This window comes from Erythranthe guttata, chromosome 2 (genome assembly GCF_056151865.1).
Source record: "Erythranthe guttata isolate IM_541 chromosome 2, IM_541, whole genome shotgun sequence".
Taxonomy (NCBI): domain Eukaryota; kingdom Viridiplantae; phylum Streptophyta; class Magnoliopsida; order Lamiales; family Phrymaceae; genus Erythranthe; species Erythranthe guttata.
This window is the reverse complement of record NC_142534.1, coordinates 12,488,244-12,513,098: the sequence shown is the minus strand read 5'-3', so window position 1 is coordinate 12,513,098 and position 24,855 is coordinate 12,488,244. Positions and strand designations below refer to the sequence as shown.

At 35.9% G+C, this 24,855-nt stretch overlaps 2 protein-coding genes and 1 non-coding gene across 3 annotated transcripts; 1 reads left to right on the top strand and 2 right to left on the bottom strand.

Moving 5' to 3' along the window:
- Positions 1 to 312: 312 nt before the first annotated feature.
- Positions 313 to 6,327, bottom strand: LOC105969678 (2-carboxy-1,4-naphthoquinone phytyltransferase, chloroplastic). Its single transcript, XM_088811342.1, has 11 exons — positions 6,175 to 6,327; positions 4,019 to 4,301; positions 3,660 to 3,763; positions 3,458 to 3,529; positions 2,840 to 2,978; positions 1,367 to 1,473; positions 1,174 to 1,264; positions 1,020 to 1,058; positions 818 to 928; positions 660 to 725; positions 313 to 568 (listed from the first exon to the last, which is right to left on the bottom strand). Exons 1-11 carry the CDS (start codon positions 6,267 to 6,269, stop codon positions 434 to 436), a joined length of 1,242 nt encoding a protein of 413 aa, XP_088667468.1. The 5' UTR covers positions 6,270 to 6,327; the 3' UTR covers positions 313 to 433.
- A 9,923-nt stretch (positions 6,328 to 16,250) lies between these two features.
- LOC148772370 (small nucleolar RNA R71) lies at positions 16,251 to 16,357 on the top strand. Its single transcript, XR_016030153.1, has one exon. It is a non-coding gene; the product is annotated as a small nucleolar RNA R71 (small nucleolar RNA).
- Positions 16,358 to 19,189: 2,832 nt separating this feature from the next.
- LOC148772369 (uncharacterized) lies at positions 19,190 to 24,505 on the bottom strand. The gene is made up of 2 exons (XM_088811336.1): positions 21,666 to 24,505; positions 19,190 to 21,097 (listed from the first exon to the last, which is right to left on the bottom strand). The coding sequence occupies exon 1, from the start codon at positions 24,137 to 24,139 to the stop codon at positions 23,168 to 23,170; it is 972 nt and encodes a 323-aa protein (XP_088667462.1). The 5' UTR covers positions 24,140 to 24,505; the 3' UTR covers positions 19,190 to 21,097; positions 21,666 to 23,167.
- Positions 24,506 to 24,855: the final 350 nt, after the last annotated feature.

Sequence of the window (24,855 nt, the reverse complement as noted above, 5' to 3'; positions counted from 1 at the left end):
ATTTCCGAAAAATTTCCGAAAATTTCCGAAAATTCCGAAAATGAAGATTTCCGAAAAATTCCGATTTTCCGAAAATTCCGAAAAAATCGGAATCGGAATCAATTTTTGAATTCCGAAAAAATCGGAATTGGAATTGGAAGGCGTTTTGGACTTCCGAAAAAAATCGGAAATTTTCCGAAACACCCAAATCCGATCCGATCCGTCCGATTTCCACCCCTAGTTGGGTACTTATGCACAAAAACCCCTTAACATTATTATAACATTTTAGAAACTTTCATAATTAAAAAAAAAAATCGACTTTCCTAAAATCATAAAACTGAAAAAAAAAATACATTTATTTCCATAATACATATCCATGTAATGTTTAAGATATGATAGTTTTAACAAGGCAACTCACTCCCAACATATTTTCTTGATGAGAAGAACACATGCATTAAAGAACAATAGCTTGTGGAAGTTGTTGTACAGCAAACTTTCTAGCCACTACAAGCCCAGCAGCCAAAGCAGCCCCAAAAACAGTGTGCAACCTCACACACAAATACTTCCCCATGAATATCTTTGTTTTATCCTACAAACACAATCAACATCCAATTATAAAATGAAACAATTATTTATAGTAGAAATTAGCCTTGAAAAAATTAAAATATTAATTAGCTCACCATATGGTTCTTCTCAACAAAACTAACCACTAAATTTCCCATTGGTAGTGTCATAGCACAAAGAATCTGGAGAAAAAGGAACGATCAGAATAGTAGAACAGCAGATCGAGTAACGTTTTCGTTAACCAAAAGAAATGTACGTAGTGTAGAGTACTTACAACACTTGCAAGAGGGAGATTTTGAGTAAATCCTAAAACCAAAATAATAGAATACAGTCCCACAACAGCAAATTTTACTACTCTCGAACCCGTTTCGGTGCCGAGCCTGACCTGTTATTTCAATTTTATCGAGTTAGCGAATCTCTAAACCTTTTAATAATCGAGGTTTAAATATGGTTATTATATTATTATTTATACTCACCAAAGGGGACATTTTCCCAACGGCCTTATCATCCTTTATCTGAATTAGCCATCATTCAATATATATGATGTCAGCTAATAAATCGAGAGAGAGAGAGAGAGAGAGAGAGAGAGAGAGAGAGAGAGAGAGAGAGAGAGAGAGAGAGAGGTATCACCTGATGGAAATGACTGCAGAAGAGGATTAAGGATGTAGTAAAACCAACAAGAATCGAAGACCAAACGATCGTACTAGTAATAGGCAGCTCACTGTCATTGCATCATATACGAGTTTAGCGGACATGCATGAATTGTTTCTCATCAAAGAGAAAAAAAAAAGGAAAAACAAAAAAAAAGACGACGACCGTAGACCTTTTTATGCTGTGAAGCAAATAAAAAGCAATGGTGGATAATGGGCCAACCGCGACGAAGACTAAAGGTTCTCCGACTCCATAGTAGCTCAAACGAAAAGGTGGACACTGCAAACAAATCATACTCAACATAACATGAATTATTAACTGGTCCGATCTTTATAATGCAACAATCGAAAATTGTATACGTACAGTGTGTTATATACAACTTAGGCGTACATTTGGTTAACAAGTTATAAGAATTAACCAATATAGGATTAAATTATCTAATGAAACACAATTGTATTATTGGACCATGGAAGGTTTAAAAGAAAATTCCTATAAGACAAGATATTTGTCGGTAAATCTTACTATTTGATTAAATTAAATATTAAAAAAAAAATCAGAGTATAGTATTTTATTCAACATTATTTAACTACTTATATAATTATGATTTTACATTGAGTGTTACCAATATATACAATGATTGTTATTTCAATAAGTTAATTTGTAAGAGTGTTGAATGAACTAAGACGTCTCAAGCCCAATTCCTAATAAATGCATTTTTGAGCTATTATTCATCAAATGAAACTAGGCCACCTGATAGACCCGGGTTTTTAAAATGGATTTTAATTAATTATTTCAGTAAATTATAGTAGAGGGTTAATTGAACAGGCTTAATATTAATCTATTTTATATTGGGTTTTCATAACTAAATATTAGTTGAATGGTACCTTGGTAAATGGTGATTTAATTAAGAAAGTTTTCATCCATGTTATTTTGTGTAATGATCGAGATCAAATCTTATTAAATTAATGGTGATTAGAGTATATCCCAAACAACGAACAAAATCTAATTATTTAATTAATTATGGCTAGTTTATCCAACCAAACAAGTTCTTGATAAAGAAAGAGGGAGAATTGTGGAGATACATAAATATTATTTATTAGGACATAAGTACATATATATATATATATATATATATATATATATATATATATATATATATATATATATATATATATATATATATATATATATATATATATATATATATATATATATATATATATATATATATATATATTATATATATATATATATATATATATATATATATATATATATATATATATATATATATATATATACTCCCTTCGTTTCAGAATAATTATCGTTTTAGGTTATTGCGCACATATTAAGAAAACTAATAAATATGCGTGGATTTTAGGAAAATACATATAATATGACTAAAATACCCATGTAATTAATTATATACGAACTAATTAAGAGTAATAATTAATACGGGCATAGTTGATAAAACAATAATTAATGCATTATTGGTAATTAATTATATACGAACTAATTAAGAGTAATAATTAATACGGGCATAGTTGATAAAACAATAATTAATGCATTATTGGAATTTTAAAGTGACAGATAATACTTTCCAAAGCAACAATTAATTTGGAACGGAGGGAGTATATATTTTTACCTGATAAAGGAAGGAGCAAAATACTGCGGAAGCTAATAATATCATAGAACGTGGATTTCTGGCCTCAACCGCTACCCATGCAAGGCCCAAGAAACCAAGCACAAGAATCAACCATGCAATAATATTGATCCCTGTTCGACTAATTTATTCACAACCATATAATTATATTAGCCATAAATCTTTATCTTCAATTAAACAAGGATAAATTACAACCACTCCTTATGTATAGTCAAATTATAGAAAAACCCTTCATGTTTGGGTAATTACAATATTTAGTGGAATCTTCTAGATTATATGAAATATACTCTATTTTGTACCCGTTTTTATCTCATTCGAGCTCCACATTTTGAAGCTAGATATATTTTTTTGCCTTGTATATATCAGATTGTGGTGCATCAGAAACTGTATTTTTAAATAAAACGAGTACAAATTAGAGAACATTCCACGAAATCTAGATGATTATGTTGGACTTGACACCATAAGGGTGGAAATATAAAAACATTCATAGTTGAGGGGTAGATGTAATTATTCAAACATGAGGGGTTTTTTCGTAATTTAATCATACCTCAGTTGTAATTTACCCCTTAAACAATAATTAAATTTCTTAATTTAATTTACCTCCCAAATAGATTGATAACCGATTCCTTTTTGTTTACATCCACTCCTGTATCGAAATCGTAAACATCGTTGCTGGATCGGAGCCCCCAATATATAACCAAATGAGTTAAAAAAAAATCTGGTTTTCGATTATCAAACTGAAACTTTTGTTTTCAAAATAAGACAAGGAAATTTGATTAATAATGTGACTTTTAATTCTGACCTTAAGTTAAGCCAAACAATTACGAGTACATACGACGCCAAGATCTTGAAATAACGCGCCGAAGAATAAAGCCCCGTTTGCCAATAAGCAGCAGCGGTTCCCACCTGAACCATCAAACATGAACTTGTTCATTGATACTAATCGTTTCTTTTTTTAGCTTTGTACAAGGATCAAGGATTTCGTTAAATGCAAATTGATTTAATTAGAAAAATGTATGTTTTTAGACTAAAATGCCCTTATCCATTAGTTAACGAGGGACATTGATGGAGAAAGTACTTAATAAGAGCAGAACTGCGAATCATGTAATTAATGCTGTATTGGAATTATAAAGTAACAAAGTAATTACTACAATGACTTACAGTGACTGGGATTAAAGCAACGGTGTACATTGGTAATTTGGCGGCCCTCCATATTAAAGTTGCTCTAGATACATCATCATCTCTTGTTTTGGTTTCGTCTTCTGGCGTCACATCATCTGCATGTAAATTGCCGGTAACTGCATAATTTTCTTGAATAGAACTCAACATTGTTGTTGTGAATGCCTTGTTGTGACATCCTTTAGTAGTACGAGTCCAGCTGTAGCTCCGGAATCGCCTCTGGGTTTGTTCACCATGTGGAATACATGAGAATATTGAATGTTTCCTGCAAGTTTGAGAGGTTTAGCCAGTTTTTTTTTTTTGGTAATGAAGGCACCCGTAGCCAACCATCTAGGTGCACTGGGGTTTAACGTAACCATTAATTATACATAACATGGTTATTTGTCAGAAAAATCTCTTGCAACTGAAAATTGAGTAACTTCTTGCAATAAATAATATCCCGGTACAAGAATACTAATGAATAATCGTTTGTTGTATAATAATGGGTGTTGATATTAGCAAAATGGTCGAGACAATATTGCACCGCACCGATACTCGAAGTCTTATAGTAGCGTTTTTTTTATAGTGACATATATAATAGTTTCGAGATACGACAAATCTACGAACCCTGTTTTGAATTTTCAATACGGACACATAAGGAAATATTCACAAGGAATATTTTCGAGCAAAGGATAGGAGAAACCTCAAAAGATTAATATCGAATTGAGTGATTCAAATGGAGGATTTTGGATTGTATTTATAGATTCTCAATGGTTTGTAGCCAACCAATTGCAACATTTAGGAAAATAATTTCATAACAAGGTGTCATACTTTTTCATATAAACCAAATACCTTATTCTCAGTCGAATAGATTTTACTTTTTTTTTTTAAATTTAAATTGGCACCATTATTGTGGCCTAATGGCGTCTAAACACATCCATATTTTTAATGGTGAATCTTCACATATTATTGTTCGTAATAAATATTTTAAGTAATTCATTAATTTCTTATTCTTAAAAAAATAATTTTGGAAAAACAAATTTAAAACTCCATAATAGCTAAATTTTTATTTTTTTCAATTGTTTCAAATTTTATTTGAATAACTTAATGTTTATTCTTATATTTAGCATCGTCAGGTCGACTCACCTAAAAATATGTATGATTTGAAAGATTTTACTAAGACCATTTCAAATGGAGAATGCTAGGAAATTGAATGATATCCAAATTATACCTTTGATATATATATATATATATATATATATATATATATATATATATATATATATATATATATATATAAAATAAATTCCAATATTATTACTTCTTTGTAATTTTTTTCGTTGTAGATACTCTAAGTCTTTTAGAAGAAAATAGTCAACTATTTAGGGGTGAGAATCTGCTCAACTTGAAGAGGATCCGGTCTAGATTAATGTGGATCGGATCCAAAATGAACCGGATTCAAAATCAACTGTTAGAAATGGACCTAAAGCGGATCGGACTTGGACAAGTCCTCCGTATATTAATCTATTGCAATTTTTACGCAACTTATATGGACTAATATGTGGATCATTCATGGATCCGGCATGTACCCGTTAAGGAAGAACCAACATGAATCCACCATGATCCGACGTACAATTTTCAAAAATCCATTATAAATTAATCGAAAAAATATAGCTTTCATCCCTCAAATTTGCACGATTTCACATTTGGTCCCATGTTAAAAAAAAACACATTTTGTCTCTCATGTTCAGAAATTCACAATTTTTAGTCATTTCTTTCAAATTTGACATTAGTACTTACATAATCAAGCGTGTGCCCATCACTGTCTTAACTGACGGACTAATGGTATAAATTGACGAAAATGACTGAAATTGTTAAATTACTGAAACATTACAGACCAAATGTATTTTTTGTGAACATGGAGAACCAAATATGAAATCAGTGCAAACTTTTCTCATAAATCAATACAAAGTATCTTACAAATTCATACTCACACACACTAACACTAACACCCATATTTTTCACACAACTACTATGAATCATTACTTGCAAGTGTAATTTTACAAGGGGATAAGAAAGGAAGAGTGAGAGAGTTTCCTAAAAATGCACAAAATTAATCAAAGTACTGACTCGACGAGATAGGAAACTGTGTAACTCACCTGTCAACTCGGGGGCCACTCACAAGGTGTTCTTGATTGATTTTCTTGATTCCATAACCGCTGTTAACTTTGAGTAATGCGGATGAAGCTGCCATAGCTGAACCCACCCAACAGCAACTCGGTCAAGATATGAAATATTTATGCCTAAATATCAAGAAATGTATACTCATATTTGCATTTTTGTATGCTTATTATTCTTCTTGATTATGGAATAATTTAATAACTCAGTGACCACGTGGAATTTTATATGCCGTATCGTGTATCGTGTATCGTGCGCTAAGTAAACAATTCGAATTTTCAAATAACACTATTTTATTACGACTGAGCTCATCATATATATATCATAATAATGAAATATACATTAATACATGCCAGGTTTCAGTGTTGGATATTTTAATATTAATTTATTAGTCACGCAGGATGGGTCTCAAAGGTGGTATGTAATTGGAGATTTGATATGAATATTTAAGTAGATTCTCTCGAAATCATCTGTTGGTGAATTAGAAATTAATAAATTAATTAATATATTTAATTATGGAAATAATAGGTGAAAAATGTTGCGATATTATATTTATTGTTTATTTAATTAGACGAATAATAATTTGGTTAGGAGAATAGTTAGGTGGTGGTTTGCAAACGCTTTTTGAAAGTGATTATGAACTTTTTTTTGCTCATAATCTTTTTTCAGGTGTTTGCAAAATCAACTTTTGTTTTTGCTTCACTTAAAATAATCTGCTTTAAGCTATTTTTTTAAAAGCACCTATAACCCTGCTTTTTCTATTTAAGTTCATTTTCCGGGATATTTGCAAACACCCTCAACTTTTAGAAATAAACACTTAAAACTAACTTAAATCACAATCACTAACTTCTACTTTTAAATAATCATTTGCAAACACCACCTTAGTCATGTGGATGCTTAGGTGGTGTTTGCAAATGATTATTTAAAAGTAGAAGTTAGTGATTGTGAGTTAAATCAATTTTAAGTGTTTATTTCTAAAAGTTGAGTGTGTTTGCAAATATTTTGGAAAATAAATTTAAATAAAAAAAACAGGGTTATTGGTGCTTTTAAAAAAATAGCTTAAAGCAGATTATCTTAAGAGAAGCAAAAATAAAAGTTGATTTTACAAACACCTGAAAACATATTATGAGCAAAAAAAGCTCATAATCACTTTCAAAAAGCGTTTGCAAACACCACATTAATTGGTCGTTGGTAGTAGGTTACTTTTCTCCTAAATTAAGACCATTTGTTATTTGGTTTTCTACTTAAGTTGTAATACTATTATTATGTTAAACGAAAAACATCGTTTATCGATTTTTCCAACAAAAAAGACATCATTAAAATTTAAAAGTATGGAGGTGTGTAGACACTCGTTGAATCAAATAGGTGTATAATACCTTTTCGTGAATTATTTTTCTAAGATTTGTAATTATTGACGACAACTATTAAGAATCTATGAATAGACCCTATAATCCACCATTTGAAATACTTGATTTTCACTCCATTCCATATTTGTTTATTGGAGTTCTTCTTTCTCTAGCCGGAAAACATTATTTGTGAATATTGTCTTCCGTATTGTCATTGATAGTTCAAAAAAACATTTGAGGGTTCATAGATTTTGAGATTTGCAGTGCTACAATATCGAAATAAAGTCATTGTATCTTGGGAGACAATTGCTACAAACTGCTAGCACCAGTGCGAAATAATAATGTCTTAATAAGGACAGAGAATCGAGTTCTTATCTCTACCATTTTGTTAAAATCACCGCCCTTTGTGATGGAATAATTTAATAGCTCTGTGACCACATGAAAACAAATGCTAATTAAACACAATAATTGAATTAGCTGGCTAATTTTAATTTATGTTTCTCGTGTCATGTGCGCTAACTAAACAATTCAAAATTTCTAGTGACACTATTTTATTACGACTGAGCTCATCATATATCTATGATAGCAATATAATGAAATACATTAATACATGTTATAAATAATATTAAACCAACTAAATTTTACCTGTTTTAGCGGATTTCTACTCAACGAAAGCACGATTACACCCAAACTCGTTATTTTGGTCTCGTTGTCTGCCTATTTTCAGGTCATTTTGGCTGGAATTCACTACATGTGCATTTGCACATGGCTATTTTAAGGGATTAATTGTCTTTTTAAATCAAAATACTCAAACCCTTTATTAATGGCTATTTTAAGGGCTTAATTGTCTTTTTAAATCAAAATCCTTAAACCCTTTTTTAATTAATCGTCGAAATTTTCTTGTGTTGACTTCTTTTTCCTTCTTCCTCTCCATTCTTCTCTTCATCTTCATCATTTTTCCTTCATTTCATGTGTTCTTCTTCAAAATCACAATCCCTAATTATTTCATTTTCTTCCATTTCTCTTGAAATGTTACTTATTTGAGAAGAATCCAGATAACTTGGGTTGCCTTTTCTTGATGTTCAAAAGATTTTTTTTAGTTTAAGCAACTGAATCAGGGAGTGACATAACGCCAAATACATGGCAATTGAATCAAGAGAAGAGCTCGATCTCTCAAAATTTGCTTGCTCTTTGCTTCTTGAAAGAGATCTTCCGCCATTTTCATTTGCCCTGAACTTGCGAAAGTGTTTGTAAAAAAATTGTTTCTAGGATTGTTGTTATATTCGTAAATTTGATAGCCTTTTCATGTACGTGTGTTGCTTTGATTCATGTACGCTTGTCTATTTTTTCGAATTTTTGTGTAGAGGCTAGCTGAATGAATGTAAGTAAAAATTTCCGACTGAAATAGAATTTCAGGGGAATTAGACGACTTGGACAAGTTTTAAATCTAGTTCAATTAAGTCCTCACAACTTTTAATTTCACCCCCAAATTTATTCAGATAAAAAGACGAAAAAGTCCATGGACATGGCCATGTGCCTCGCACATGTGCCGGAATATTCTAATATTCGACTGGAAATTAGACGTAGGTGGTTAAGTGACTCAAAAAAACGAGTTTGGGTGTGTCCGTGCAACTTTTGATAATCCACAAAATCGGACAAAGTTTAGGTGATTTAATGCTATTTATCCTAATTATTTAGTCATTTGTGATTGGTCCCAAAGGTGATACTAGGAAAAATATAAAATGCAAATTCTTTAAGATAGTAATTAAAAGGTGGAATCACAAAATTAAAGTTATTTTTTATTAATGTACTACCGATCAAATTGGATCTTATAATAAGTGTGTATATCAATGCCAAAGTTCACATCTTTGGAAACCTGCAAAAGTATCCAAAGCTGACTTGGATATTTAATCTGCATCTCAAAATATTTGAGACGTTATAATTTTTTATCTATTAATTAGTAAAACTATGTTTAGATGATCTGTGTATATAATATATAAAAGTTGAATCTCATTTTATATGGACCAGACAATTTGTTAAATACTCCTGAGATTTTGTCAATTTGCTAAAAGTCTTGTATTATTTTTACATGTAATTGCTTCTGGCTTTTTCTCCCCGTCCCATTAATTCCTTCTCTCTTCCCATTTCTCTTCATTTCTTATTAGAGTAAACTGCAAATACTACCCCTGTGTAATCTCGAAATAGCGAAAACCCCCCTGTGATAAATAAACTAGCAAAAACCCCCCTGTGAAATTTAGTCAAAGGCAGAATCCCCCCTAGCTGATTTTTTAGACTTGAAATGACAAAATTGTCCCTCAAAATGTATTTATATATATATATACATATTATATGTATATATATTCTTTTTAATTTGTTTGTTTAGAAATTAAAAAAATAGTAAACAACTAAATTGATTATTTTTTAAATAAAATAATTAAAATATTTATAAAATATAAGAATTTATTAATTGCAAGACTCCAGGGGTATTCGTGTCTTTTTATATCAAGTCAACCCTCAAATAGTTCCATAGGGGGGTTTTTGCTATTTAAATAATTTCATAGGGGAGGTTTTTGCTAGTTTATTTATCATAGGGGGGTTTTTGCTATTTTGAGATTACACAGGGGTAGTTTTTGCAGTTTACTCGATAAAAATATATTGTCATATATTCGATAATTTAGATGCACTGCCATCGTCTTCTCCTATCACCGTCGTCATCAAATAAAAATTGACTAGCACACACACACACACACACACACACACACACACACACACAATCATAGAGACATTCAAGCACAACCATTGTTGGAAAATCAGATATGCGTATTTTGTAAGTACACATTTGGAAGGATATGAACAGTAGTTGCTGGTTCACTTTGTTCAGCTATAGGATCGGGAGAGATGATTGTGAATAAGTATTCCATGGAAGAGGGCAACCAAACATAACTAAGTTCTGTAAGTGTAACTGAGCTCTCCTTATACTATATTTTCATGTGTATACAATTATTTGTCTGAAGAACCAGTCAGTAGAGAGAGTGATGGAGATCATTCATAACCTTGAAGAATTCTTAACAATATCGACCATTAATAATTTATGAACTATCCTCCATTAATTTGTGTTGTCTATTTTTTATTAAACATATTTTGGATAAATTACAAGAAACCCTTGAACTAAGCTCAAATTACATGAAAATCCCACACATGTCCCAAATTACCAAAAAAACTTAAAAGTTTGTTGGCGTCTTACATAATAGGGGCTCTTTGACATAACCCCCCCTTACTTTTTTTAATGGGGATAGGCCCAAAATATTTTAGACCATTTGAGAAAAGCCCATGATCCAATTCAGCCATTGTGTTTACCAGCTTTACCCCCGCCCGCCACCTCATCACAGCTGGGCACGCGCTCCAGCGATTTTTTATTTTTATTTTTTCCGTTTTTTTAATCGACTATGAAGCATAGTCGATTAGTCTTAAATCGACTATGCTTCATAGTCGATTAAAGAAAATCTTTAATTTTTTAATTTTTTTTGTTTCTAATTTTGTTTTTAAATTTTTTTTGGTTTTTTTAATTTTTTTCTCTATCAGGTTTTGGAGCATAGTAAGGAGTCCCGCTCGAATTTCGAAATTGTTGGCTTCAATGGGGGGCTGCTGGATGCTCGATTGGAACCCATTGAGTGTTGGAACGGTGTACTCATGCAATGCTCGTTGACGATGTGGTGGATTAATGAGCTGCTGTTGCTCTTGCTCGTTGACGATATTTCCTGCCGCATTCAGTAGGTGCCCTTGGTCATCTCCCCTACGATTATTCTCTTCTTCCATTCGCATAAAACGTACCTAAAACAAAAATAATAAAAATAAACTAATTAAATAAAATAAATAAAATGGCTGAAGTAAGAAAAATTGCTCAAATTTAATATTAGGATAAATAAATAGTTTAGCCGTATTCCCCGGCAACGGCGCCAAAAACTTGTTGGGTGCTAAATACCAACACGCAAGTGCACGTATCGCAAACAAGTAATAAAGTGGACTCGTGAGAGTCGGATGTCGATCCCACAGGGAATACGCAAATTACCTAATCCTAAGTACCAAATTCTAACAATTATGATTTTTATCCAGCCTACGCAAGTTTGTCAAATTAAATCAATTAAACAACTAAACTAATTAAGAAAGCAAATAACACGGGAAAATATCAATTAAAACGGACCTAGGATTTTATCTTCCCCCTATGCAAGAATTGCTCACCCAAAACCCCTCAATTATGAAATATATGATTCATGATTATTAACCCGAGACACTAATTTACTCATAACCCGCTGTCGCGTGTATTATGAGTCTATTATTCATAAACGATTCACTATATGTCTATGCAAACCAATTATGAATAAAACATTAACTAACAAGTCTCGTAAATGGCTACCTAAGGTGATATCTGTATGTCTACGACACCACATGCAATTGACACACTCATCCGGTGAAAACTACTCGAAGGTTCTTCTACTTACCGTCTAATTATCAAAATAGCTCTGTCGAGTCAATCCCAATAATCACAGATAAAGCACATAAATTGATCAAGTTCATGCACTAACAATCATATCAAGTAGAAGAAATAATCATAAAATCATAATTGCATAATCTCAAGAAAACGGGTTCACCATCCCCACATAGGGTTCCAACAAAATCCTAGATTAAAAACTTAGCTACTCATAACGAAAAACATAATAAAAGTAATAAAAGTCATAGATTAAGAAAAGATAGGCGAAGAAGAATTATGATGAAGAGTTGTCGATTCTCCGTCTTCGATTCTTCGTTCTCTCGCTCCTCTTGCTTCAAGGTTGTGTCCAAAAGTCCTTTAATTCGTGCTTGGTTTGCCCTTAAATAGATGTCCCAACTTGGTAGATGATTCTAGGTTTCCTTGTGTGTTTAAAAGTCCAAAATTGTGTCTAGCGGGTGTTGGCGCGGCCGCGCGAAAATCAGTGCAATTCTCGCACGGCCGCGCGAGAATCATCGAACCTTCTGCCCAAATTATGCATTTGGCACGGCCGTGCCAAAAATAGGCTAATTTTGGCACGGCCGTGCGGGCCTGTTTTCAGCCAATTTTCAGCATATTTTGATTATTTCACTTTTGGCCCATATTTTCTCCAAAATTGCAGTTTTGACCCCAAACTTTTCCAATTCTTCAATTTGTACCTACAATACAATAAATCAACTTTTTAAGCACCAATTATCGTTAATTCACACAAAAAGCTCAAATAAAAAGATACGATAAAGTATAAAAATATATACTTAACACACCCCCAAACTTGATCTTTTGTTTGTCCTCAAGCAAAAACTAGCAACTTTCACAGCAACACTCTCAACAAATGCCTCTCATCACATAGATTAATGGTCAACTTTCATTTTTTCAGAACTTGCAATTATCATGACAATTCTCAAAAATTTACAAGCTCGTAATTCAAAGATACGTATTCACTCACCATTGCTAAAAACCACAAACCATGCTATCGCTTCAAGTATCCCATATTTGTACATTAAAAATGGAGAAAATTTATACTTACATAATAATATTCAACTCCAAAGACTCACCAAATTTCTTTACTCGGTTAGTATCAAATAATTGAGCTATTGGGATCATTGGGACTTTTTGGCTTTCAAATGTTGGGCTTTTTGGTTCAAGGTAGGAGATATGGGTATAGGTGGCTATGCTTCTTGAATTGAGGTGATTCCGCCAAATTTTGAAAGATATGCGTTTGAAACAATGAATTCACCTCTAAGGACTTTAATTAACTCGATTCTTCAGAGTTCAAAAGTCTCCACTTTTGCTCTTAAGACAATGGATCGAGCTTTCAAAACAACTCAACAACTAGTCCTTACTTCCCCTTCTAGTCTCTTCTTTTTTTTTTTTTTTTCTTCTCTTTTTTCTCTTTTTTCTTTTCTTTTTTTTTTTTTTTTTTTTTTTGGCAGAGGAAGAAGAAGGACCTTATAAAATTTTCCAACCGAACTCCAAAGGGTAATTTTTCAAGAATCTCCATTTATTCTACCTTATACACATTGGCTAAAAGAAAGATCACCGTTTCTCCAAGGCTCAATCAAGGTTCGAATGATAAAAATTTAAAGGTAGGCTTGAAAGGCTCAAACGGTTCAAAGATGGCCCAAATCACTTCCCAAATTGCTCAACAATTTAATATTTCACTTATGTAAATTCCTAAGGCAAGTTCTAAAACCGAATAGCATATGATATAGCATAAATTAATTCCACGTTTTAAAACACAAAACTTTCAACCAAAGCAAGGCATAATTCGGGATTCCTAACAATGACTCCTTCCTACGACACTTTGAATCAAAAGCTCACCAAAATTCAATCACAATCAAGATAAAGCAAGCAATTTCATCATTAAACATCAACCATCTTTCATCATCATGATTCATCAAAGCATTCGACTCAAGCAATTTTTTTTTTTTTTTTTTTTTTTTTTTTTAAAAGCAATAAATAAACTAAAACAACTAAAATAAAAAAAAATCCTAAGGCATGCAAACTAAAAAATTAAAGCACATAAACAAGTAATTATCCACCCCCAAACTTAAAATTTACATTGCCCTCAATGTAATTAACACGAAGTTTAAGGATAGAATACACCTGAATAAGTCGTTTTGGCCATGTCCGGGCAGCTGAAATTTTCGCCTTTATTTTGCTTCTGTTGAGCTTCGCACGGCCGTGTGAGATTTTGAACTGTTTTCCGCACGGCCGTGTGAAGTGACAAATTGCACTTTGACCCCTGAAAATAAAAAAAATTGCTTATTTAATTAGCTTGCATGCTTACAAAATAAATAAATAAAATAAAACAAGAAACATAAATAATAAAAATAATAAAAAAAAAAGAAACGAAAATCTCGGGTTGCCTCCCGAGAAGCGCTAAGTTTATAGTCTTCAGCCAGACTTTGTTCCTTCTCTTCAATTCCTTAGCTTTTGAACCCATCTCCTAACTTCCTTTTGGAGAAAGTCTTGAATAAATGGGTTGATCCGATTCTTCTTTCGACTGGTTCGCTTAGGAATGCCTTTGAATTTATTCTTCTTGATGTCATGAGGCTTGCCAACATCGTCTTTTATCCCGGTGTTTTGAGTAGGTGTTGTAACCAACTCAACCTTTTTCTTTTGTTCTCCTACATGCACATTAGTATCCACAAAAAAATTTAAATCCTGTAATTTAACAGGAAAAAGTTTAGAATCACTTACCTCATCAAGAAGATAACATCCATTAGCCGTAATAGGCTTTTCATCCACCCGGTACACCTTGAAGATCACTGTTTCGTCCCCCACACTCATTCTTAGTTCTCTCTTTCCTACATCAATAATTGACCTACCGGTCGCTAAGAAGGGGCGTCCTAAGATAAGGGGAATATTTTCATCTTCCTCTATGTCTAGTACTAGAAAATCGGCCGGGAGTATAAACTTATCTACCTTGACCAATACATCCTCCACTATACCTAAAGGGTGAGTAAAAGATCTATCGGCTAGCTGCAAGGTCACGGAAGTGGGCTTAATTTCTCCTAAGTTCAATTTCTCATAAATTGATAAAGGCATTAAATTTACGCTCGCCCATTGATCACACAACGCCCGCCCAAAATACCTAGTACCTATTGTGCATGGAATGGTACAACTCCCCGGATCTCTAAGCTTCGGTGGAATTTTATTTGCAAGGATAGCACTACTTTGCTCATTGAGGTCTATGATTGCTGCACACTCCGGAAGCCTCATCTTCTTCGATACAAGTTCCTTTATAAACTTAACCCAATTCGGCATATGCTTAAGTGCCTCAACAAAAGGAATATTAACATGCAACTTTTTAAGATAATCCAAAAATAACTGAAATTGCATATCAAGCTTGGAGTTTTGAAAACGTTGAGGGAAGAGTACCTTGGGAGTATATTCACTTACTGCGATCTTTGTGTTGCTTGGCCCGACCTCGGTCTTTTCTTTGGGCTCCTCTACAATAGGCGGTGGTGCAACGGACTTTTTAGGACCTTCCTCTAATTGCCTCCCATTTCGCAAACTTACTGCATTGCACTGCTCGATGTTGCTCTTTCGAGGATCTTCCGTATTCGACGGCAGTGCTCCCAATGGCCTCGCGTTTAGCTGGGTTGCAAGTTGACCCATCTGTGTTTCCAAATTTCGGATGGCGGCTTGAGTGGTTGTCATAAATTGCGCCAAGATATTTGCGAGATCTCCACCTTGAGGTTGAGCTTGAGGCGGATTTTGGAATCCGGGAGCTGGCCTTTGTCCTTGCTGATTTCCTCCCCATCCAAAGTTGGGGTGATCTTTCCATCCCGGGTTATAAGTGTTGGAGTACGGGTTCCTCTGTTGTCGGTTGGTGTCATTCACGTAATTTAGAGACTTTGTTTCTTCTAAGCACCGGTCGGGACCTTGGACTGCATGGACTTGTTGAGTCTGCAAAGCTGCTACTTGCTTGGATAGCTTTTCTAACTGGGCGGTGATTGCGGTGACCCCGTCTAACTCTAAAATTCCTCCCGTCTTATTGGCTCCGCTATTTGACCGGTCCGATGCCCGCATGTATTTATTCCTAGCGATTCGCTCCAAAAGTTCGTATGCTTCGTCATAGGTCAAGCTCATGAACATACCGCCAGCTGCTGAATCGAGCACCGTTCTCGAATTATCTTGCAATCCGTCATAAAATATTTGAAGTTGCCGCCACTCTTGAAGACCATGATTGGGGCATCTCCGAATTAATTGTTTGAATCGCTCCCACGTCTCGAACAACGCTTCACCGGCTTCTTGTAAGAAGTTTTGTATTTCTCTCCGGATTCTCTCAGTTTTGGTTGGGGAGTTGTACGTATTCATGAAGAGCTGTGCTAGCTGGGGCCAAGATGAGATGGAGTGCGGTGCACGAGTTTATAACCATTCTCGGGCTGCTCTTTGCAAAGAGTGCTTGAAAAGGCGGAGTTGCAGTGCTTCAGGAGATACTCCGTTCATCTTGTGCGAATCACACGTTTCGAGAAAATTGACCAAGTGGAGATGCGGATCTTCATGAGCTAATCCGCTGAACAACCCATTGTTTTGGAGCATAGTAAGGAGTCCCGCTCGAATTTCGAAATTGTTGGCTTCAATGGGGGGCTGCTGGATGCTCGATTGGAACCCATTGAGTGTTGGAACGGTGTACTCATGCAATGCTCGTTGACGATGTGGTGGATTAATGAGCTGCTGTTGCTCTTGCTCGTTGACGATATTTCCTGCCGCATTCAGTAGGTGCCCTTGGTCATCTCCCCTACGATTATTCTCTTCTTCCATTCGCATAAAAAGTACATAAAACAAAAATAATAAAAATAAACTAATTAAATAAAATAAATAAAATGGCTGAAGTAAGAAAAATTGCTCAAATTTAATATTAGGATAAATAAATAATTTAGCTGTATTCCCCGGCAACGGCGCCAAAAACTTGTTGGGTGCTAAATACCAACACGCAAGTGCACGTATCGCAAACAAGTAATAAAGTGGACTCGTGAGAGTCGGATGTCGATCCCACAGGGAATACGCAAATTACCTAATCCTAAGTACCAAATTCTAACAATTATGATTTTTATCCAGCCTACGCAAGTTTGTCAAATTAAATCAATTAAACAACTAAACTAATTAAGAAAGCAAATAACACGGGAAAATATCAATTAAAACGGACCTAGGATTTTATCTTCCCCCTATGCAAGAATTGCTCACCCAAAACCCCTCAATTATGAAATATATGATTCATGATTATTAACCCGAGACACTAATTTACTCATAACCCGCTGTCGCGTGTATTATGAGTCTATTATTCATAAACGATTCACTATATGTCTATGCAAACCAATTATGAATAAAACATTAACTAACAAGTCTCGTAAATGGCTACCTAAGGTGATATCTGTATGTCTACGACACCACATGCAATTGACACACTCATCCGGTGAAAACTACTCGAAGGTTCTTCTACTTACCGTCTAATTATCAAAATAGCTCTGTCGAGTCAATCCCAATAATCACAGATAAAGCACATAAATTGATCAAGTTCATGCACTAACAATCATATCAAGTAGAAGAAATAATCATAAAATCATAATTGCATAATCTCAAGAAAACGGGTTCACCATCCCCACATAGGGTTCCAACAAAATCCTAGATTAAAAACTTAGCTACTCATAACGAAAAACATAATAAAAGTAATAAAAGTCATAGATTAAGAAAAGATAGGCGAAGAAGAATTATGATGAAGAGTTGTCGATTCTCCGTCTTCGATTCTTCGTTCTCTCGCTCCTCTTGCTTCAAGGTTGTGTCCAAAAGTCCTTTAATTCGTGCTTGGTTTGCCCTTAAATAGATGTCCCAACTTGGTAGATGATTCTAGGTTTCCTTGTGTGTTTAAAAGTCCAAAATTGTGTCTAGCGGGTGTTGGCGCGGCCGCGCGAAAATCAGTGCAATTCTCGCACGGCCGCGCGAGAATCGCCGAACCTTCTGCCCAAATTATGCATTTGGCACGGCCGTGCCAAAAATAGGCTAATTTTGGCACGGCCGTGCGGGCCTGTTTTCAGCCAATTTTCAGCATATTTTGATTATTTCACTTTTGGCCCATATTTTCTCCAAAATTGCAGTTTTGACCCCAAACTTTTCCAATTCTTCAATTTGTACCTAGAATACAATAAATCAACTTTTTAAGCACCAATTATCGTTAATTCACACAAAAAGCTCAAATAAAAAGATACGATGAAGTATAAAAATATATACTTAACAGTCGTGTGAGAAAGAAGAGAAGAGAAGAAAAAATAAGGGAGAGAAGAGACGACGGGAGTGAGAACATAGGGTTCTTCAAGGGTATATTAGACAATTTAGATTTATTAGGAGGGTTGTTTTAAAGGGGAAGGGGTTTTCTCTAATTATTTTTGGGAGGAGGTGTTTCTTAACTACATTTCCTAGATTGGGGGGTTCTTGCTAATTATCCCTACATAATATCACTTACGTTATGAATTTAGACATAATCTTTTTGATTACATGGAAAATCTCTCAAAAAATACCAATTTTACCATCATGGGCTAATCGTAATAATAATTTTTTGGTACTTACAACACTTGCAAGAGGGAGATTTTGAGTAAATCCTAAAACCAAAATAATAGAATTAGCTTCCGTGAGAAATATAAAATGAGAATAATGAGATTGTAAGATAAAAAGTTGTCGTTGTGGTCAACGAATTTTACCAGCAATATTAGATTGATTATGCTGACATACTTTATCGATAAAAGCGAGGATTTTAGTCTATTATTTTAGCAATTCTGAACATGCAAATAATCATGGTCTTTTGATTAAAATACTTAAGCAATGTTTGTTTACGTTTCTGGAGTTATTTTTATTTTATTTTGGAGAAATATATTTTGAGAGAATAATTGAAAAATGAAAGTAATGTTTATTTATAATTTGAAATGAAACAAAATTTGAAATGAGACAAAAAACACTGTAGCGGTTAAATTATATTTAAATGTGTTAGGAAAATGTACTGTAGTAGTTGAATTTGGAAAATAAAGTGACGTTTGTTTTGGTTTTTCGTAAAGACAATGTTTACTGTAGCAGTCAATTTTGTTTTAGTGTAGCAGTCACATCATATCTGAAGGAGAGAAAAACTTTAGAAGTTGTTTTGTGAATTTATTTTTGAAAACCTAATCAACAAATTAAACACGAATCCGTTTAGCGAAAAAAATAAAGTGAGATGACAACGTAACCAAACAATGCCTTCGGATCTCATGTTTAAAACTGAAAATTTCACACAAATTGTATGTTCACGCAATCAATCGATACTTGGGAATAGCGAAAAGATGGTTAGCTCGAGACGTCGCTGAACCAAAGTGTTCGGACATATCAAGATCACTCGGTTGAAGCAAGAAAGATAATCTGCACTCCAACGAATAATATCGTCTGCGCCAATAGTACTTTCGCCATGCACTTCACAGTTGCGAATCTCCCAAGCTTTCCACATCATGATTGATGCTAAGGACAAGAAATCTGGATGAAGAGTTTGAGATAGATATGCAAACCATGACTCAAAGTTAAGGTAGTTATGCGAGAATATTCCTTCGAATGGTTGTTGCTGCCAAATAGAACCCATGTTTCGGCATTCCGAAGTAACATGCAAAATAGACTCAATGACCCTGCACCGGTGGCAGAACGGGGAGGTGGCAACTTTCCGTCGGATTAATTCAGCCTTTGTCGGGAGAATATTCAAGATCGCTCTCCAAACAAATATCCGAATTTTTGGTGGAATTTTAAGTGCCCACACAGTCTTCCAAAGGGTCAAATCAATGCCATTTGATGCTTGGCCCTGTCGATTCCCAGTCCCAGCACTCTGCAAGATAGCCCGATAGCATGAGTTAACCGTGAATCTGCCATGAGGAGTGAACCGCCAAACCATCTTGTCTGCTGCCCGAACACACCCTATTGGAACCGAAAGTATTCTGTCCCTATCGACCGGCCAGAAAAATTCATTAATAAGAAATAAATTCCATGTGCGAGATATCAGATCGATAATATCTGCAACCGTGTCGGGAAATGCACAGTGCGATGGTCGTTTCGTGATTACTCGGGGGTAGCTCTCGTCTGCAATCCATTTGTCTCCCCAAATCGAAGTTGTTGCGCCGTTGCCAATCCGCATTCCGATACCAGCATGTAGGAATTGATGGGCCTCCAAAATGCCCCTCCACGTGGCTGAAGGTCGAGGACCGGTATCGGCGGTGATAAATTTGCCATGAGGATAATACCTCGCTTTAAGAATTTTCGTCAAGAGCAAGCCAGGTTCCGTCATAAGTCTCCACCCCTGCTTCGCCAAAAGTGCAAGATTAAAACACTTCATGTCTCGAAAGCCAAGGCCACCATCTGCTTTAGGTAGGCACATTTTCCTCCACGGCAACCATGCTACCCCCTTGTTCCCACCGGTGCCCCACCAATATCTCCGGATAACCGATTCAATGTCCTTGAGTATCCCTTTTGGTAAGCAAAAACAACTCATGATGTAAGTCGGGACTGATTGAAGCACCGACTTAATCAAAACCTCTCTTCCAGCTCTATAAAGTTGTTTCCCCCCCCCCCCATCCTTTGACCTTCGCCCAAACTCGATCTCTAAGGTAACTGAAGATTTATTTTTTGGTACGTCCCATCGAGCAAGGCATTCCAAGATACTTGTCGTGTTTGTCAACTATCTTGAAACCCAGAATTTGGTGAATGGAGTGTCGAATAACCGGTGAAGTAGATGGGCTTATCAAGATTAATCTCCTGTCCCGAGGTCCTAGCATAGATATCGAGAATTCCCTTGAGAGTGATTGCGTCCGTTTCGGTGGCCTCGCAAAAAAACAGCGTGTCATCCGCGAAGCAAAGGTTAGATATAGAGGGTGCCGTGGCTGCCACCCGAACTCCATGTATTGTTCCAACGTCTACCGCCTTATTAACCATAGCTATCAGGGCCTCCGTACAACAAATAAAGAGGTAGGGTGAAAGTGGATCACCCTTTCGAAGCCCTCTTGTAGGCCAGACCGAACCACACTGTATTCCATTAAAAAGAAATGCATATGAGACCGATGAAACACACAACATGATAAGATCAATAAAAGAAGATGGCAATCCAAATCGAGAAAGAATTTGGCGAAGGAAAATCCATTCAATTCGATCGTAGGCTTTACTAATATCTAATTTAATAGCCATATAATTGCTACGGTTATTAGACTTCAGCTTGATAAAATGGTTAATCTCAAAAGCAACTAGAACATTGTTCGTGATAAGACGTCTAGGCACAAAGGCTGATTGGGTAGGGGAAATCAAATCATTCAGGACTAATTTCAGTCTGTTGGCAATTACTTTGGAACCAAATTTATAAATAACATTACATAAACTAATGGATCTATAATCACCGATTTTTTCGAGGTGTTTCACTTTTGGAATCAAGACAATATAGGTAAAGTTTAATAAGGAAGGAAGGGTCTTATTATTAAGAAACTCTAGAATGCAAGAGATTACATCGGAACCAAGAATATGCCAATATTTTGTATAGAATAGGATTGGTAAACCATCGGGACCAGGGGATTTAAGAGGTTGTGAGATGGCCCCGGGTTACCTCAGCTGTAGTGAAAGGTCGAGAAAGCATTTGACTTGCTTCGCTAGAGATCCGGGGCTCAATGTGACTCATCACCTCATCTATCTCGTCATCACCGGGGTTTGTAGTCCGAAAAATATCACGAAAGTAAGACACAACAATATTTTCAATATCCTCTGGTTTATCCTGCCACTGCCCACTGCTATCTCGGATTTTCTCAACTCTGTTAGCTCGGCTTCTCGATGTTGCCTTAGCGTGAAAATAACCCGTGTTTCGGTCCCCTTCCCGCATCCATTGGACTCTACTCCGTTGACGCCAATAGGCATCGTTGTCATCATATAATTTCTCCAATTCGTTTCGTAGAGTGTGATACTTGTTTCGGCTAGCATTTGATTGAGGTCCAGCCTGTAGACCATGAAGCCGTTTATGGATTTCCTCAATTCTACGTTGAGGTCAATTCACAATATTTTTACTCCATTCCAACAGGGCAATGCGGCAGTTGTCATTATTCTGTATCACTGTCGTCGTCGGATTTGAGCTACCACTCGGCGTCCATTGCTGGATAATAATTTCCTCACAATCATCTCGCCTTATCCACATGGCCTCGAATCTAAATGGTCTCCGGCCTTTACGAAGGTGTGGTGAGCGTGGTGATTCAAGTGTGAGCATAAGAGGGGTATGGTCCGAGCCCGGGAGACCCAAGTGGGTAACTTGAGCGTGAGGGAAGCGGGTCATCCACGCATTATTCGTACAAACTCTGTCCAAACGGCTCCGCACTGTATGGGGATAAAGACTATTGTTCGACCAAGTAAACGGTGTGCCGCGGTAGCCAATGTCCGACAGGCTACAACAATCAAGGGCAGCTCGGAAGGCTTCGATTTGGCCTGGCAATTTTGGGATTCCCTCCGTCTTTTCCGAGTTACAAAGAATTTCATTAAAGTCGCCACCAACCATCCAAGGCAAGTCATTATGAGTCCGGAGTTGGCAAAGGAGATCCCAGGATAAATGACGATGTGATTTATCAGGATATCCATAAAACCCCGTAAACCTCCACTTGTCGCTGCCATCTGCGGGACAAACCTCCACGTCAATGTGATTGCTAGAAAAGCTGGAAAGGGTAATCGTAAGATCCTTATGCCACAACAGTGCGAGGCCACCAGATTTGCCGACCTTATCGACGGCCAGTCCAAATTAATTCCATTTCTTCTTAAGACGCTCAATCTTTTGTGGTGTAGATCTCGTCTCCGAGAGAAACACCAAGCTGGGGTTATATTTTCGGAGAATGTCTCCGAGTGTATGAATTGTCAAGGGCACCCCGAGCCCTTGACAATTCCAGATTAGGCAATTCATGGTTCTCGGCGGGACTGCACCGCAGTCTCCGCCGTTGAGCTGGTATCTTCGTCGATTAAGTTCAAGTTCTGCTTCTTCCCTGTTCTATCATACTCCTTTCCCAAAGAAGCTGCCCTCTTGGTCCTCCGAATCTTGCTCGGGTTCACAATTTTTCTCCCTGATGAAGGATCAGATCAGCCGTCGGAATAAAGTTGGACCACGTTGTTGATCAGGTTCATTTCCTCCTGGTCTGCACACGGGTAGTTCTCCTCATCTTTGTAGTGTTGCAACTGCAAGTCATTTCTGGTTTGCGTCGTGAAAGCAAAGATATTTGCTACTCTTTGTGTGCAACGTGGCTGGACCCTGTTGGGATCTTGAATGTTAGGTTGGACAACTTGTAACGGGAGTTTAGGACTCATGTCCTCATTTGAGTTCGAGGCTCGAAGCCAATTTCCATATGGAAGCTCATTGACAGGGTCAATAAACCCCTTTTCGTATCTGAGCGGGCATTTGTTCTCACTATGCCCAAGAAGCCCGCATAGGAAGCAAAGATTCGGTAGTCGCTCATAAGTAAAGCTCACCCAGGTTTTGGTGCCGTCCGAGTTATGTAGGTAAAGTCCACGTTTAATGCTCCGAGAAACATCAATTGCAACCTTGACCCTAACGTATTGTGCAAATCGAAGTTGGTTTTGATTCAGAATTTCGAGAAGCAAGCCGATCTTGCTGCCAATCTTAGACGCAACCTCGACCAACCGCTGGTTCATGGGGAGTTGATGAAGACGAAGTACAATTGGCATCCGGTTAACCTCCATTGTCGCCGGATCAAACTCGGGTTCGATTTCCGAAAATATGAGAGCATTCTTTTCCAAAAGCCAAGGACAACCCCCTATTGCGTGTTTTTTATCCAGATGATGGTAGAACTCAATAAGGATCTTGTTTTTGCCCAATGATTGTATCTCACATCCCTTAACAGGTTGGAGTAACCGGGTCACATTAGCTCGAATGGTATGTATAGACATCTCCTTAGAAGAGACCACCCTCCCAACTAAACTGAGACCACTATTGACATTATTGTCCATTGCATGTGTGCGATCTACTGTGACCCCCTCTTCTTCATCTGGGGTTAAACAAAATTTGTTTGCAAGGGTCTCGGTGATAGTCTCCATGAACGAACGAGAAAGGGAGAGAGATGAGATGAGATTCACACGGTGAAGATCCCTAGCGCCGCCTGTCTGATGCGGATCTGGAGGATGAAGGAAAAAAATAAAACAGGAAAGATAGGGTTACGAAGAAAAAGCGAGATAAACCACAAAAAAAAAAAAAAAACCCTAACAAACCAAAGCAAGTACTGACTAAAATAAACAAATAAAGTATTGCCCACGATCGGATCGTTTGGATCAATGAATAAATATTTAGTGGAATTGAGGATCTGCAAAGATCAAAACATGATCAAGAAATAAGCCTCTCACAGAGAGAGAAATAGGCCTCTCATAAAGAGAGAAATCATACGCTACAACTCTCAAAAATCTCTTAATTTAGAGTTGTAACATAAGAAATGTAATTAAACATTACAAAGAAGAATATTCGAAACGCGCAAAACACGATATGGAGATGAAGTGAAATCATTTAAAACATATGATATACCTCTATTTCATGGAATGCAATCTGCTACACTATGTGAATCTTCTACAAAATAACTAACTTAAGAACAAACACAACAGAGAGGTAACATAATAGATATTTAAATACAGTGCAAGTTTAGCACTAACAACACTCAATTAGTGATGCACATTACTCAAACAACAATACAATTTATAAATATTGCAAAAGAGATAAGATGTATATGCCACCACCAATAATGATACTAATACTAATATCAATA